General features: G+C 42.6%; 1 protein-coding gene across 2 annotated transcripts in view; it reads left to right on the forward strand.

Annotated features, from left to right (window-relative positions):
• Nucleotides 1-15,400, forward strand: part of Ino80 (INO80 complex ATPase subunit) — a 91,117-nt gene that overhangs the window by 63,958 nt on the left and 11,759 nt on the right. For both annotated transcript variants that reach the window (XM_060371758.1, XM_021640571.2), the window contains exons 28-29: nt 565-659; nt 9,456-9,528. In XM_060371758.1, coding sequence (XP_060227741.1) covers nt 565-659; nt 9,456-9,528 — 168 coding nt within the window. The remainder of the gene's footprint in view (nt 1-564; nt 660-9,455; nt 9,529-15,400) is intronic.

A 15,400-nucleotide genomic window follows, 5' to 3' on the forward strand; every position in this document is an offset into this window, starting at 1 on the left:
TTTGGTACAGGGGAAACATTCTTCCAGTTGGATATCTTAAAATCTTTCCTCCATTCTTAAAATTGTGATTTTTTTTCTCACAGGTTATCTGAAGAACATGCTCAACTTGGGAAAAATACTTTGTCATCTGTTTTACCCCAATGCAGAGACTGTAAATTCAGGAACTTTAATCAGCAGAGACTTGCCAAGGGTGGGACTGAGAGATACTGGTGTAAATGTCAGTTACTGAAAGGAAACTGGTTGTGTTTATGGCTGTGAAGAATTACTCTTAGTGGCTGAAAAGCCATTTTTTATTTGCAGATTTTGTTTTTATTTGGGGAAGATTGTTTTTAGAAAGCCTACGGAAATCTGTTTTGGATTAGTTTCCAAGTTGAGGTTGAGATTACATGTTGATCTTGAATTTCATACAAGAACGATAAACTCACTTATCACACTTTTGCACTCATCCTCCCTGTTCTGTCTGCAGTAACTTGAGCCTGGTATGGATGCGGTGGGCAGAAGCTTGAGAATGAGAATGCAGTGCTTGACATCAGACTTACTGTGTCCTTTTATCCTGGCTGGCAGGAATATATGGTTTACAGGAAGCACACCTACATGAGGCTAGACGGCTCATCCAAGATCTCAGAGAGACGGGACATGGTTGCCGACTTTCAGACCAGGTAACATTAATGGCAATTACAAAAATTCTTCTTCTAACTTTTTCTCTGGTGCTTTAAATTATGAGTTGTTTTGTTTTGTTAAGCCACTGCATCTTAGGTTATTAAGCAGTCAGGATAGCATACCTACCTTTTGCATGTATGTATTGATATATTTGTTCCTATGTGCTTGTGGAGGTCAGAGGTTGACAGTACAGTTTTTCCTCTCCAAGTTGCTCTCCCCTGACTCTCACTAAACCTGAAGGTCACTGATTGGACAAGAGAGGTGTCTTACAGTTTTATTGCTATGAAGAGACACCATGACCAGGGCAACTCTAAAAAGGAAAACATTTTATAATTGGGGCTGGCTTATAGACTCAGAGGTTTAGTCCATTATCGTCGTGGCGGGAAGCATGGTGAAAGTTTTACATCTTGATCTACAGCCAGCAGGGAGAGATTGTGTGTCATACTGGGCATAGCTTGAGCATATGTGAGACGTCAGAGCCCACCCCCACAATGACACACTTCCTCCAACAGGGCCACACCTACTCCAGCAAGGGAGTCTGTGGTGGCCATTTCTGTTCAAACCACCAGAAGTAGCTAGATAGCAAACTCTAGGTATCCTTCTGTCTTGGCCTTTCCAGCCCTGGGGTTGCAAGTGTGCCCCACCACATTCAGCTAGTGCCTACTATTCTAAGAATTTGTAAATCTGCGTGTAGTGATTCAGACAAAAGAGAGAATATGAAACAATATGGCTGTATAGCTCTGGCTGTCCTAGAACTAGCTCTGTAGGCCAGGCTGGCCTTGAGTTTTCAGTAACCCTTGGTTTCTTCCAGAATGCTAGGATTATAGGGATGAGTTACCATACAATTTTTTTTTTCCTCACTCCACCAGTGCCTACTATTTAGGAAAGTAAAAATGTTTTCTTTTCCTTAAGGGTGAGAGTAGAGATGGAATCACAAATAGTTTATGCTGACCCTATGCTCTTGATATCCCTTGCCTCCACTTCTGGAGTGCTGGAATTACAGGCCTTGCTACTACAGCAATAAAAAGATTTCTGAGTGTGAAAGAGGATCCCCAAGGAGGAGAATATCAATGTTTATGAAGAAAAATGTTCACAAAACTGCATTAGGCTAAAGATGTAGCTCAGAGGTAGAGTGCTCACTTATCATGAGCAGGACAAGTACCAGCAGTAACTGTTTCTAAGAGTTTGCTTTGGGTTGATTTTTTATTTGTTTTTGCATTTCGTTTCCTCTGAGCTTTCTATTTTTCGTCTAATATTGTAGATACAGAACAGTGTAGCACATTGCAGTGGTGTTCTGTCTGTTCTGTTCGTAGCTCTCAGTCACTGTCCCTCTCCCAGCTGCTGGGAGCCATTACTGCCCTGTGTGCTGCTGCTCCTTGTGCTAATCAGAGTGTGGGGGCTGCTCTCTCAAAAAGAAAGCCAAATTCTTTTGCTGATAGGTCTGTTAAAACCCCATTCTAACGTTCTTCCTTGCATTTGAGGGATTGAGAAATGTGGTAGCCTGGCTGGAGAGACCCTAGAGTGGGTAAGAGCGCTTGCTGTTCTTCCAGAGGGCCTGGGTTCAGTTCCCAGCACCTATAACTTCAGTCCCAGTCAAGAATCTGACAGTCTTTTCTGGCTCTTAGGGCACTGCATACACTTGGTGTGCAAACTTACGTATATGCTAACCAGGTCTTGTTTCATTTCGCTTTTGTTTTTGTTTTGTTTTTCAAGACCAGGCTTCTGAGTATAACAGTCTTGGCTGTCCTGGAAATCACTTTGTAGCTAAGGCTGGCCTTGAACTCAGAGAAATCTCCCATGTGTTCTGCCTCCTGAGTACTGAGATTAAGGATGTGTGCCATCATGCCCACCCTAAGGCTAACTACATATTTTTAAGTTGAGAAAACACAAATATAAGGGAAATACTTTACATCTTACAGAAGAATGGTTCTGGCCAGATGTGGTGGCGCATTCGTGTAGTCCCACCACTTGAGAGGCAGAGGCAGGTGGATCACTATGAGTTCAAGGCCAGCCAGGTCTACAAAGCAAGTCCAGGACAGCCAAGGCTACAGAGAGAAACCCTGTCTTGGGGGGTGGGGTGGGGGGACTGGTTCCCACTTTCTGGACTGGTTAGTATTTATCTTTTTAGTTCTCGAGAAGAAAGCTAAGCACCCAGCTATTTATTACTTTTATTTCTATTTTATTAATCATTTTACTTGTTTGTTTGCTTTCTTGAGACAAGATCTCATGTAACATGAACTACCTTTGATTGGCTGATCCTCTTGTTTTGTTTGAAGCAGGGTCTCACTGTAGCCTGAATTGGCCTCAGATCTCTAACGTGTTGACATCTTGTGACCGAGTTTACAGCTGTTCTAGCTGATCCAATACCATTAAGAAGGGCGAGTGGGTAGAGAAAGTCAAAGAGGGTGTGTGTTTGTGTGTATGCATGTACTCGAAGACCGTAGGCCAGTGTCAGATGTCTTCCTCTGTGTCACTCTTCACTTTAATTCTGAGACAGGATTTCTCAGTGAACTAGGAGCTCACTCTTAGGTTAGCTGACCAACAAGCCCTGGGCTCTGCCTGTCTTCGTCCACCAGGACTGGTACAGGGATTACAGAGGTGTCACTGTATGGATGGTAGGGAATTTGAACTCAGGTCATCATCCTCATGCTCGCTCAGCCACCTCTTCAACCATTTCTTCAAAGTTAGGATTTTTATTATTATTATTATTATTTTGGTTGGTTTTAAGGTCTTGATATGCAGCCCAAGTTGGCCTAGAACTCACGGTTGTTTTCCTGCATCAGGCTCCAGAGTGCCAGAATTATAGGCATGAACCATCATACTCAGTTACTCTCCTAATTAACTTAATAAGAAAAGTACTTTGAGCAGGCCTGGTAGTGCCAGTAGCTTTGAAAACATTCCTGTAGGGGCCGTTGCTGTTCTTGCCAAGGATCTCAGTTTGAGTTCGAGCACTCACATGGTACCTCACAACTGTCCTTAAGTACAGTTCCACAGGTCCCAGTACCTTCTGTTAGCCTCTAAGGGCACTGTCAGCTAAGACAGTCTCAGCTTATAAATCTGAGTAGCATCTTAAAATAGAGAAAAAGACAGGTGTTTTTCAAAACAAAAGGCATGCCTTGCTAACTATTTTCATTATTATTAGTGAAAAGACATCAAAAGAAACAAATTGTAGTTTCAACTCAAAAGCCCTGTGGCTCAAAGGTCAGCCAGAGTAAACAAGAGCTCCTATAAAAAGGCATTTACATTCCCTTCATGCAAGACTTATTTCTGAGGGATCCTTCCAGGAAAAAGTCTGACTGAGACTAAAGATTATTTGGCCAGGATGTCCTGGCAGTGTTGAGAACACGTGAGCAGTCTGTGATCCTAGGAGCCATTCACCAAGTCTTTGCTCTGTGATGAGTTGTCCTTTGCCTCCCTTCCTCCTGCCCTTGACCTTTACCAGACGGATCCGCACTCGTCTCCCTCCATCCCAGTTATCTGAGCAGTTTGGGTGACCCTTTGCAGCAAAGGGTTTTCTTGTTGTCTGTTTTCTACATGGTGATAGTATGCCTTTTCAGTCACTCAGGAAGCCTCTGCTCCTGTCTGTTCATGCCTTCCACTGTGTGGTATTTTGGTGCAAAGGGAACTTAAGTAGTGGCCATTTAAAAAGTGCGAGCGAGGCCGAGGTGAGTCTGTGCAATGTGGGGTTTCATAGACAACTGTATAGACAGTCCACCCCACCCCACCCAGCCGAGAGCTTGCCTGTCAGCATGCCCTGTGTGTGGCTTCTCTCCATTCTCTCCAGCCCCTAGAGGGCAATCAAGTTACACTGTTGCCGTCTAGGATTCTGTCCTGTCTAATCAGAACTCTTTAAAACATTGACTTAAATTATCATCCCTAGATGATGATAGAACTTCTTAGCAGTTGTAGATATTTTGTTTATAAATAATCTGACAACATAGTCCAGAATGGAAACTAATTTCTTTGATAATTACAGCTCAAGATTTGGCTGATCCTTATTTTTTGTGTTTAAATTACATTGATTGTAGGCAGAGTTGGGCTATATAAAATGCACCTTATCGGAAGCTATCTTTTCAGTATATAATTGAGATCCAAAAGAAGCATTTTCACCCTGGAGCTGGTGGTGATAGCTTATAATTCCAGCATTCTGGAGATAGAGGCTTCCATGGCAAGTTTGAGGCCAGCCACAGCTCCATAGCAGCACATGTTCCGTTGCCTCCTGCCTGCTTTCCTGTCACATACTCAGTTACTTTCCCTGTCGCCCACGTGGGGTTGAGATGCTAGGCTTCTTGGGGAATTGCCCTCTAAAAGCCCCAGGCATTTGGTGGATATCACACAGGTGTTACAGTAGAAAAGGAAGTTATGGAGCCAGAGCAGTCTCGGGCTCATGTGAAGTATTAGGGCATTCTTCAGACAGTAGTTGGGCCCTAAAAACTTGAGTCAATTTGTTTTTCGAGACAGGATTTCTCTGTGTAGCCCTGGTTGTCCTGGACTTGCTCTGTAAACCAGGCTGTTTATGAACTCACAGATTTGCCTACCTCTGCCTCCTCAGTGCTAGTATTAAGGTTTGCACCACCCTCAGCTTCTTAGTCAAATTTTATTTGAAACCTATTGTCATTCTTTTGAGGACGTGTAAAGTTCCAGGTTTTCATTCACATTAGCCAGTATCCATGGGAAATATGCTTGCAAACTGGCAGGTGCCTCAGAGTTTTTGTTGTTACTGTTAATTGCTTTGTATTTGAATCATAAAAATGATGTTATAAATTAAGTAAAACTCTGAAATATTGAAATGGATGATGAATTCAAAGTTAAAAAGTAAAATAGAAAGCCTGGCATAGTGGTCACACCTGTAATCCCAACGTTGATTCAGGAGGCTGAGGCAACAGTATTACTATGAGTCTAAAGCCAGCTTGGGCTACAAAGTAAGAACCTACATCAAATACGGAGAATGAAATGAGCCATTAAGCTTCCAGTGTTCCTTCCAGCTCCAAACCACATCTCTTGGATGACAAGTGTCTTACTGGCCTTGAACTTACTATTTACACCAGGCTGCCCTCCAACTCCCAGAAACCAACCTTCCTCTGCCTCCCCAGTGCTAGGATTAAAGGTGTCTATATGCACCACAGCTGCCAAGTGTGTGTGTGTGTGGGGGGGGGGGGGGTTGGGTTTTTTGTTTTCCCGGACAGGGTTTTGTAGCGCTGGCTGTCCTGGAACTCACTCTGTAGGCCAGGCTGGCCTCGAACTCAAGGTCCACCTGCCTCTGCCTGCTGGGATTAAAGACATAAAGGTGTGTGCATACCACTACCCAGCATATATAGATATATATATGATTTATTTATTATGTATACATTGTTCTGACTGCATGTGAGCCTGCAGGCCAGAAGAGAGCACCAGATCTCCTTACAGCTGATTATGAAACACCATGTTGTTGCTGGGATCTTTGAAAGAGCAGCCAGTGTGTTTACCACTGAGCCATCGCTCCAGTCCCAAGTATAGTCTTTCAATAAACATACCAAGACACTGTTACACCAAAAATATATATATATATATATATATATATATTTTTTTTTTTTTTTTTTTTTTTTTTTTTGAGGAAAAAAGGAAAAGATAATAAAGTAAAATTCAAGGATAAGCTGATAAAACTTTTCTGGGAGTACAGAGCTTTTAATTGATTGTTGGCAAACTAGGGTCCCCAAGATACAGTTTGATGTCCGTGGTATACCTTTAGGTTTTCTGAATACAGATAACGGGCCTGTCTAGCTTTTAAATCCTGTCTAAGGTTTAACCCAGTACTTATTTCAAAATAGTTTCTTCACTGACAGTCATGTCTATGAATATGTTACAGTTACTCACTGTGGCTATGTTTGTAGTAAGAATAGCCGCCTATAGGGTTTAGAGCTCTTTAATGTCCCTGACTGTTTTTGTTTGCTTGCTTACTTTGTTTGTTTTCTTTTTTCGTGGAGGGGTTGGGGGGGTGGAGACTGCTTCACTGTTGTAACCCTAGCTGGCATTGAACTCACAGAGATGCTTCTGTTTCAGGTATGTGCCACCACACCCTTTTACTGAAACCCATGGATTAAAACTTATTTTAAAGCCAAGTGTGGTAGAAGTCCAGGACAGCCAAGGCTACACAGAGAAACATTGTCTTGAAAAAACAAAACTCATTTTATATTATGATTTAGTGCTTTTGTGTCTAAAATGTCACAGTTATATTTACCCTCATGTTAGTGTCCTGGAGTAACTTTGTTCGTGCTCTTTTTCTTTAACCTTTTTATTTGTTTGTGTTGTTTCTCAAGACAGGATTTCTCTGTGTAGCCTTGGCTGACCTGCTTTGTAGACCAGGCTGGCCTCGAACTCAGTGATCTAACTGCCTCTGCCTCCCTGAGCGCTGGGATTACAGGCGCCCAGCTAACTTATTTTTATTTATTTATTTTTAATGCATCCAACATGTGTCAAACTGACTTCATCACCAAAGATGGGTATTGGAGCTGGAAAGGTGGCTCAGTTGTTAAGACCACTGGTACTTTTCCAGAGGTCCAGGGTTCAATACCAGCACCCACTTGATGGCTCAAAATCGTCTATAACTGTAGTCCCGTGGTATCAGATGCCCTCTTCTTATGTGCAGATATATGCAGACAAAACACCCATATACCTAAAATAAAAATTAAATCTTAACTGGGCCTGGTGGCACACCCCTGTAGTCCCAGCACTTGGGGAGGCAGGGGCAGGCAGATATCTGTGAGTTTGAGGCCAGCCTGGTCTCCAAACTGAGTCCAAGATAGTCAGGGCGTCTCAGAGAAAGCCTGTCTCAAAAAGGGGGTGAGGGGAGGGTTAAGTCTTTAAAAAGGATGAGTATAGATTGCAGGTTGAAGAAAGCCATGTGCGCTGAGTGTCTAATTATGGTTCCCATTGCATACAGGAAGAAAGTAACAGCTTGATTTATAGGGCCTTCACGTTTTTACTGGTATCTTTTTTATAGATTGTTAGAATTGTTCTGAGGTGGAAACATGAAAAGGAAAGATTATCATGGTCTATGCTTAGGTTATCTGCAGGCACCAGGCTACAGTTGAACAACTGTTTGTTTGTAAAATAAACATTACAGTGAGACGCCCTTATGATCTGGCTTCTGCCTTTTTTATTTGGTAAATTATTTCTTGCCTAATAAGTGATGTAGCATCTGCTGCTTTGTAATTCTTTCGTTAAAAGGACTTAGAGTATGAAAGGAGTCAAAATTATATCTAACTGTTTCTACGTTATGAGTTGGTCTTATCTAAAGTATGTCCATATTCTAAATATCTTCAATGGATATTTAATCAGTTTAGTGCACTGAAGTCATGACAGGCGGAATTCCTGAGGTATGCTTAATTTTCCGAGTTGTGTCATCTTAAAGTGAGTACTTTAAGGGCCAGTGGATGGCTCAGTGGATAACAGCTTTTGTTTTGCCAAGCTTTCAGAATTCCCTGAAAACTGACCTCAGACCTCTAGTCATTCAGTGTGGTACACGTGAGTCTGTGTGCTTGTGTGTGCGTACTCTCCAGCCCTAACATGTTCTGATTTATTTGCCTCTGCATAATCTAGTAATACTTTGACTAGTTAAAAATTGGGATCTGGTGAGGTGGCTCAGTGGTTAAAAGCTCCTGCTAAGAAGGCTAGGTCACCTGAGCTCATTTTCTGGAACCTAGGGTGGAATGAGAGAATTGACTTCTGGAAGTCATTGTCTGACCTGCACACACATGCATGTGGCACAAGCACGCACACTCACTTCTCTTTCTCTCTCTCTCTCATAATAATAAATACTTTTTAAATAGGGCTACCTTGGTGGCGCATGTCTTTAATCTCAGCACTGGGGAGACAGAGGAGACAGAGTTTGAGGCCAGCCTTGTCTACAGAGTGAGTTCCAGGACAGCCAGGGCTACACAGAGAGACTTTGTCTCAAAAATTAAAAAAAAAAAAAAAAAGAAGGCTATTGGGAGGCTAGGAGTTTGTTCATTCAGTGACATGAGAACCTGAGTTCAGATCCCAGTATGAAAGCACTTTGCCTATAATCCCAGTGGTGGGAAAGCAGGGACAGGAGGATTCCTGCTGCTTGCTAGCCAGCTGGCCTAGACAGTCCATGCACTTCAGGTTTGCTGAGAATGCCTGTTTCACAATATGGACAAAAGAGAGAGAAGACTCCTACTGTGGAATCTGGCCTCCACATGCAGGCACATACACACACACAAACCAAAAGCAGTCTGGGCATGGTGACACATACTTCCCTCAATCCTAGCACTCAAGCAGAGGCAGGGGACTCTCTGTGAGTTCAAAGTAGCCTGGTACATAATACATAACAAGTAGTACGTAACAAGTTCCAGGCTACATATTTAAAACCTTGTCTCAAGAGAAAAAAGATATGCTAATGGACGTACGAGGTTTAGCAATGTGTCCCTATAATCCGAGCATTTGGATGAGAGAGGCCAGAAGACCAAAAATCCAGGGTCATCCTCAGCTGCGTAGAAAGTTCTAAGCTAGCCAGGGATACAAGGTGTCTCAGGAGAGAGGAGAAACGCATAGCTCAGGGCTAGAGTGCTTGCCAAGCACGCACAGGTTCCTCCTGCGCTCAGGAGCACCACACGAGAGAAGCACATGTTGCAGAGTGTGAGGTCCTTCTGTGAAAGAACGGCTTTGCACTGGACTATCTCAAGAAGGCATCAGTCAGATGCTGTGGTCACCTTTTTAGAGACTCCTCTCTGTGCAATCTCACGTTGCATTTTTTCTTCCTTTTCCTCTTAACATGTCTTCTCCCTTTTCCTTAGGAATGACATCTTCGTGTTTCTGTTAAGCACACGAGCTGGAGGACTGGGTATCAACCTCACAGCTGCAGATACGGTAAGTGATGAAAACGTGATACGTTGAATGTCCAGATCTCTACTGTAAACATGTAATTCATCGAGCATTTTACCTTTCCTTTTGGTTTTTCCTATCCATTCTCTCTGAATGATTTCTTTACACATTAGTGCAACAGAAAATGAGTGAATTGCTTACTGTGTGTCAGGTACTTTCCTGATAGTTGAGATAGAGCAGTGAAAATAAACAAATGGGAAGAGGGAGTCAACCAGGCAATCCAATTAGATTTGTTTGAGGAACTGTAGTAACTAAACAAATGGAAAGGATTGTTTCATTACTGAAATACCTGATTTCCTTACTGGAAAAGATAATGTTTTTGTGTTCTAAACTCAAGAGCTGTTTGAGTAGCTGCAATGAGAATTTTGGTTTCTTTGAAGAAAAAAAAAAAAAAAAAAAAGTAGAAATATTCTAAGAACATGTTTTTGTGGGCTAGAGAGATGGCTGAGTGGTGAAGAGCACTGGCATTCTTCCTGAGGACCCGGGTTCAATTCCCAGCACCCACATGGCAGCTCACAGCTGTCTAACTCCAAGATCTGACACCCTTACACAGACATACATGCAAGCAAACTACCACTCCATATAAAATAAGAATACATTATTTTTTAAAAAGTGCATGTTTTTCCTTTAACCCTAGTTGTGAGGATATGGGACTGCTTTGCAGTGGCTGGCTATGCTCTGCTTGGTGCTCTAGCAAAGGCATGGTTTTGCCAGCTGCATATAGTTTTTGTGATTGTGTGATATTTGGAATTCTGGAAATTTTTCAGAGAGCATATAAATGCCAGAGCCCCAATAGGTGCTGTCATGATTGTTGGTCATTCAAGGGGGTTGGTTGCAATTTGTTAGTGATGCTCAAAGAAGAAAGAAATTATATTTAAGGATCTCTCCCCCCTTTCTCCCCTCTCTCTCTTCTCTCCTCTCCCTCTTTCTCTCCCATCTAGTGATAGGGGGTGAAACCAGGGGAAGAAAGGGTGAAAAAAAGAAGCCACAAAGTAGCAAAGGCCAGCTATAGTAGAAATGACATTGATAATTAAATTAAATAAAATAAATTGTATTCTTTCATCCTTTCATGCCCCTTCTCTTGGTAAGAATACTTCAACCTCTGAAAGGAAAAAGAACTTTTTTTTTAATAAATCTTAGCATTATTCCATGGATTCAGTTGTATTTAGTAGCAGCCATAGTAACATTTAGATTGGGGTGCGTAAGTGGGAAATGTTTTGTAAAAAGTCATGACTCTAAAAATGGCACTCAGTGTGGCTATTGTGGTTCCTCTGAAATCTGAGCATCTAAGTTCCCACAAGCATGAGGAAGGTGAAGTTCATGAAAGCACAGAAAAATGCGGAACAGGATCAAGAGAGCTAAAGAAATTTATAGTATCAGATCTGAAATTAGATCCCATGTTTCAGTCTCCATTTCTAAATTAGGCCCACTTTTTAAAATCCATTTTACAGCCTGATCGCAACCCCTCTTCCTTCTTCCAGTCCCACATTTGCGCGCGCGCACACACACACGCACACACACACACACACACACATTCCATGTCCCCATCCCTTTATCCTCAGAGAGGGGAGGACCCATTGGTACCAACCCACCCTGGTATATCAAGTCACGGGAGGAGTAGGCGCATCCTGTTCCACTGAGGCCAGACAAGGCAGCCCAGCTATATGGGAAGGGGACCCAAAGGTGGGCAGCAGAGTCAGGGACAGCCCCTCCTCTAATTGTTAGGGGATCCGCATGAAGAAAACACTTTTTCTCTAATTACCTTGGTGTTCTCAAACTGTATGCCTCAGAGAATGAAAATCAACTTCTACTGGAGTGCTATTTATCATAAGATTCAACCTTACCTTGCTTCTTGCCAAGTGGGACAGGGCATGAGGGCCTAAGGACTGTTGGCATAACCTGGGTAGAGGACACTAACCTGCAATCTTGTGGAAGGCTGGCTCTGGTACCATGTATTGTTCATGTGGTTACTCACATCTGTCCTATTACATGACAGAAAATTGCTCTTGTCCTTTTTGTTTTGGTTTGGTTTTTATGTTGTATAGAACCAACAGTTACACATTCATCAGTTTATCCTACCTGGTCGGTCTTTCAAGCTTATCACAGTCCCTAGCCATATACCTCTTGATCCAGATCCATTCTTGGCTCTGCCAACATTCTAATACAGCTCGTCTTTACTGAATGTGCTACTTAAAACTCCTATCCATTGCTCATAAGCCTCTTACACTTATAGCCTGATGGCCAGATCCCTTTCCCTCTCAGAAGTATATAATACACACACACACACACTTTTGTTTGTGTTTCCCTGTGTAGCCTTGGCTGTCCTGGACTCACTTTGTAGGCCATGCTGGCCTCCAACTCACAGCAATCCACGCCTCAGCCTCCCAGAGTGCTGGGATTACAGGCATGCACCACTGCTCCCAGCTCGACTTACAATTTTATCGTATACCATTACTATATTACACTACTGTGTTTCTTACCTGAGACTATATCCCCATGACCTGAGCTACCTTTTCTACCTAGTAAGCTTCTGTTTGTATTTAAAAATCCTAGTCCAATGTCATATTTCTTCCTACTTCCCTCCCTTTACCCACGTCAATCATGTCACATTATAAGTAATATTTATACAGGCTACGCTTTGTCCTACCTCATCAGTAGAAAGGAAGCCCTTTTTTGAATACCTGGGCCAGTTCCTGCATTTGTCCATTCCCTCATTTAACAAATGGTTAATGTGTATTAGGCAAGGGCCTGGCACTGTTTTAGGTACTAAAAATACAGCATTCAATAAAATAAAGTTCTACTTTTTTTCTAGTGATTAATTGCTAATTGATATAGTATAAACAGTTACAAGAACTAATTTAAATGTTATGATGAAAAATACAACAAACAGTAAAAGTGGTAGAAGGACTCATGTTTCTGTTTCATATGGGATGTGAAGGTCTCTCTGAAGAGAGTGAGAAAGCAAGCCAAGGGTTAGTCTGGCAGAAAAACACTTCAGGCAGAGGAGAGAGATGTAGGACCCTGGATTAAGAACCTGGTTGGCACCAGGCAGTGGTGGCACATGCCTTTAAACCTGGCACTCAGGAGGCAGAGGCAAGGGGATCTCTGTGAGTTGGAGGCCAGCTAGGGCTACATGAAGAAACCCTGTCATGAGGGTCAGGGGGTTGAAGCCTGCTTAGCTGGCATAATGGCGTAGAGGGTGAGTAGAACCGAATTAACACACAGGCAGTGAAGGCGTGCAGAATGTCACACAAGCAGACCGTGAAGGGCTCGGTAAGTCATAGTAAGACAGATCAAGGAGTATGAGAATTTCAACAGCGGATTATCATGGGCTAGCTTTGGCGTTTTATTTTATTGTTTTGGAGGAATCTCATTATTTTGTTCAGACTAGCATCACACTAAGAGGCTGAAGTGATTCCTCTCTGCCTCAGCCTGCCAAGTCCTGGGTCTACAGTCAGGTGCCAGGCTCAAGTGCCTGCTTCCTGGGGTGGGGCTGTGGGGAATGTGCAGAACACCACAGTGGGAAAGATACTGGTGGGGTAAACAGGAGCCTCAGAGTTCAGGTGACAGTGCACAGAGAAAGGCAGTGTGGTTGGAGACATATTTAAGATTGTGAGGCTAGATGAGGTCCCTGCAGTTCAGCATACTTTTACAAATGTGTTCTTGGACTGCAGAGTTGGCTCAGCGGTTAAGGGCACTGGTTGCTCTTCAGAGGACCTGGGTTTGATTCCCAGCACCCAGCAGCTCACATACGTCTGTAAATCAGTTCATAGGATCTGATGCCCTCTTCTGGCCTCTGCAGGCACCAGGCACACACATGGCAGATGTACATGTATGCAGAACATTCATACACAGAAAGCAAATCTAAAGTTGTCGTTATTCTAAGGAAAAACATTTATTTCTTTCTTAGTTTTTCTATGCTTTCTTTGGTTTGGGCTGACAGGATTACTCAACCTTTGGCTTTTTTAGGCCACATTGGACAGTGAATTGTCTTTAACAATACATTAAATATGCAAACAAAACAAAGTGTGTCAGTCATGTTCATGTTAGCAGCTACCACAGAGCAGCAGAAAGTCTACACAAGACTCTTAACTTCACAGTGTCCCATTTGAAAAAGCTTTTTTAAATTAAGTTTGTGCCAAGTTGGTGGTCATTATAGATAAAGAATGTACCTATATAATAAACTTCCTTAATTTTTTTAATAAAGTAAAAGTAAAGAGAGCAGCATAAAACAAGTGACACATAGAACACTTATTTGAGAAACCAGTGCATCTCTGTTTGGTTTGATGGAGGAAGTTGAGTGAGTTCCTGAGGTGCTAGTCAGGTATTTTGTTTCTAATTATCTACACTTGGTGTGCTTCATTCAGGAAAGACTTGATGTCTTAGTGATCAGGGAAGTGTTTGTAAGCATGTATTTGTAAACACTGGGAACTATCCAGTCTACTTGGTTAGTAAAAACATGATTTCCCCAAGCACTGTGGGAGGCAGAAGCAGGTGGATCTCTGTGAGTTCAAGGCCAGCCTGGTCCACAAAGTAAGTCTACTATAGCCAAGGCTACACAGAGAAACCCTGTCTGGAAAAAACGGGTGGGTGGGGAGGCAGAAAAGGCCATGGTCTTGCAGTGGTGATTTTACCATGTTCTTTGTATGTCTTCATGAAATAAGGGTGTCGTTGCCTCTGTTTAGGGAGGAGTCGTTACCGTAAACTGCCCAGATTTATTCTTCCTTCCGTCTGACTTGTTTCAGATGCTTCCCTGTAGACAGTAGAAGCTTTTGTCTCTTAAGTAACATGGTGTGTTCTGTGCCCTATGGAGCTAGCTTTTAGCCCTCCCAGGGACTAGACTAACATGGTGTTTGGTTTTGGTTTTTTGAGACAGAGTTTCTCTGTGTAGCACTGGCTGTCCTGGACTTGCTTTGTAGACTAGGCTGGCATCAAACTCACAGAGATCCGCCTGCCTCTGCCTTTTGATTACGGGCATATACCACCATCCGCCCAGCTAACATGTATCCTTTTGGAGTGAAAAGCTTCACTGTCACCTCCAGTTATTCGTCAGACTTCTGTAGTTGTTCTTGTTGCTTCCCTTGTTTTCTGTTTCACTCCCTCATCCTTTGGTCTTTGTCATCCAATCCATGAACATCAGGCCAGCTCTCGCCAGCCTCCCCACATGCTTGCCTGGCTTGGTGTTCACAGCTTCACGAAGGCACTGTTCATAGATTTCATCTTAGTCATCACTAAGCCACGTATTCTGCGTGACATGTTTTCACCATCCCTCGCTAGATCTGGTTCTGTGCTTTTGTTTGTCTCTCTAGAATGTCTCATTGAGCACCAAAAACCTTAAATATGGGTATCATCTGTGTCTCAGCTGAACACCAGCATACCCCCTTCCCCTGCAACCGCCCTACCCCAGCCTCCCCAATACACCTACTGCTGTACTGGTATCATGGTGGTACCAGTGTTCCTCTATCTCTATCTTGTTTTTTGTTTCATTTTTTTCAGTCTTATTCTTGCTTTAATCTATATATATATATATATATTACTATTTTTCCTATGATTTTCTTTTTTCTAAGCTATATCCTATTTTATTCTGTTCTTTTCCCAAATATGCCTTTTAAGTTGTCTTCTTAAGCTTTAGTCTTCTGTTTATGAGCCCAGAGGAGCCAAAGTTGGATCAGGGCTTCATTTCCTGAGATGTCTGTGAAGTCATGCTGAACCACTGCTCTGGGCGTCAGCATTTCAAGGAACTCTTTTCAGCTGTGATTTTTCAGACATGTGTGTAATTTTTTCATGTTAGATAATGTTAATGTTGAAATATTTTATGTTGTGTATGGGTGTTTTGCCTGCATGTGTATCTGTGCAT

This window comes from Meriones unguiculatus, chromosome 18, assembly GCF_030254825.1.
Source record: "Meriones unguiculatus strain TT.TT164.6M chromosome 18, Bangor_MerUng_6.1, whole genome shotgun sequence".
Taxonomy (NCBI): domain Eukaryota; kingdom Metazoa; phylum Chordata; class Mammalia; order Rodentia; family Muridae; genus Meriones; species Meriones unguiculatus.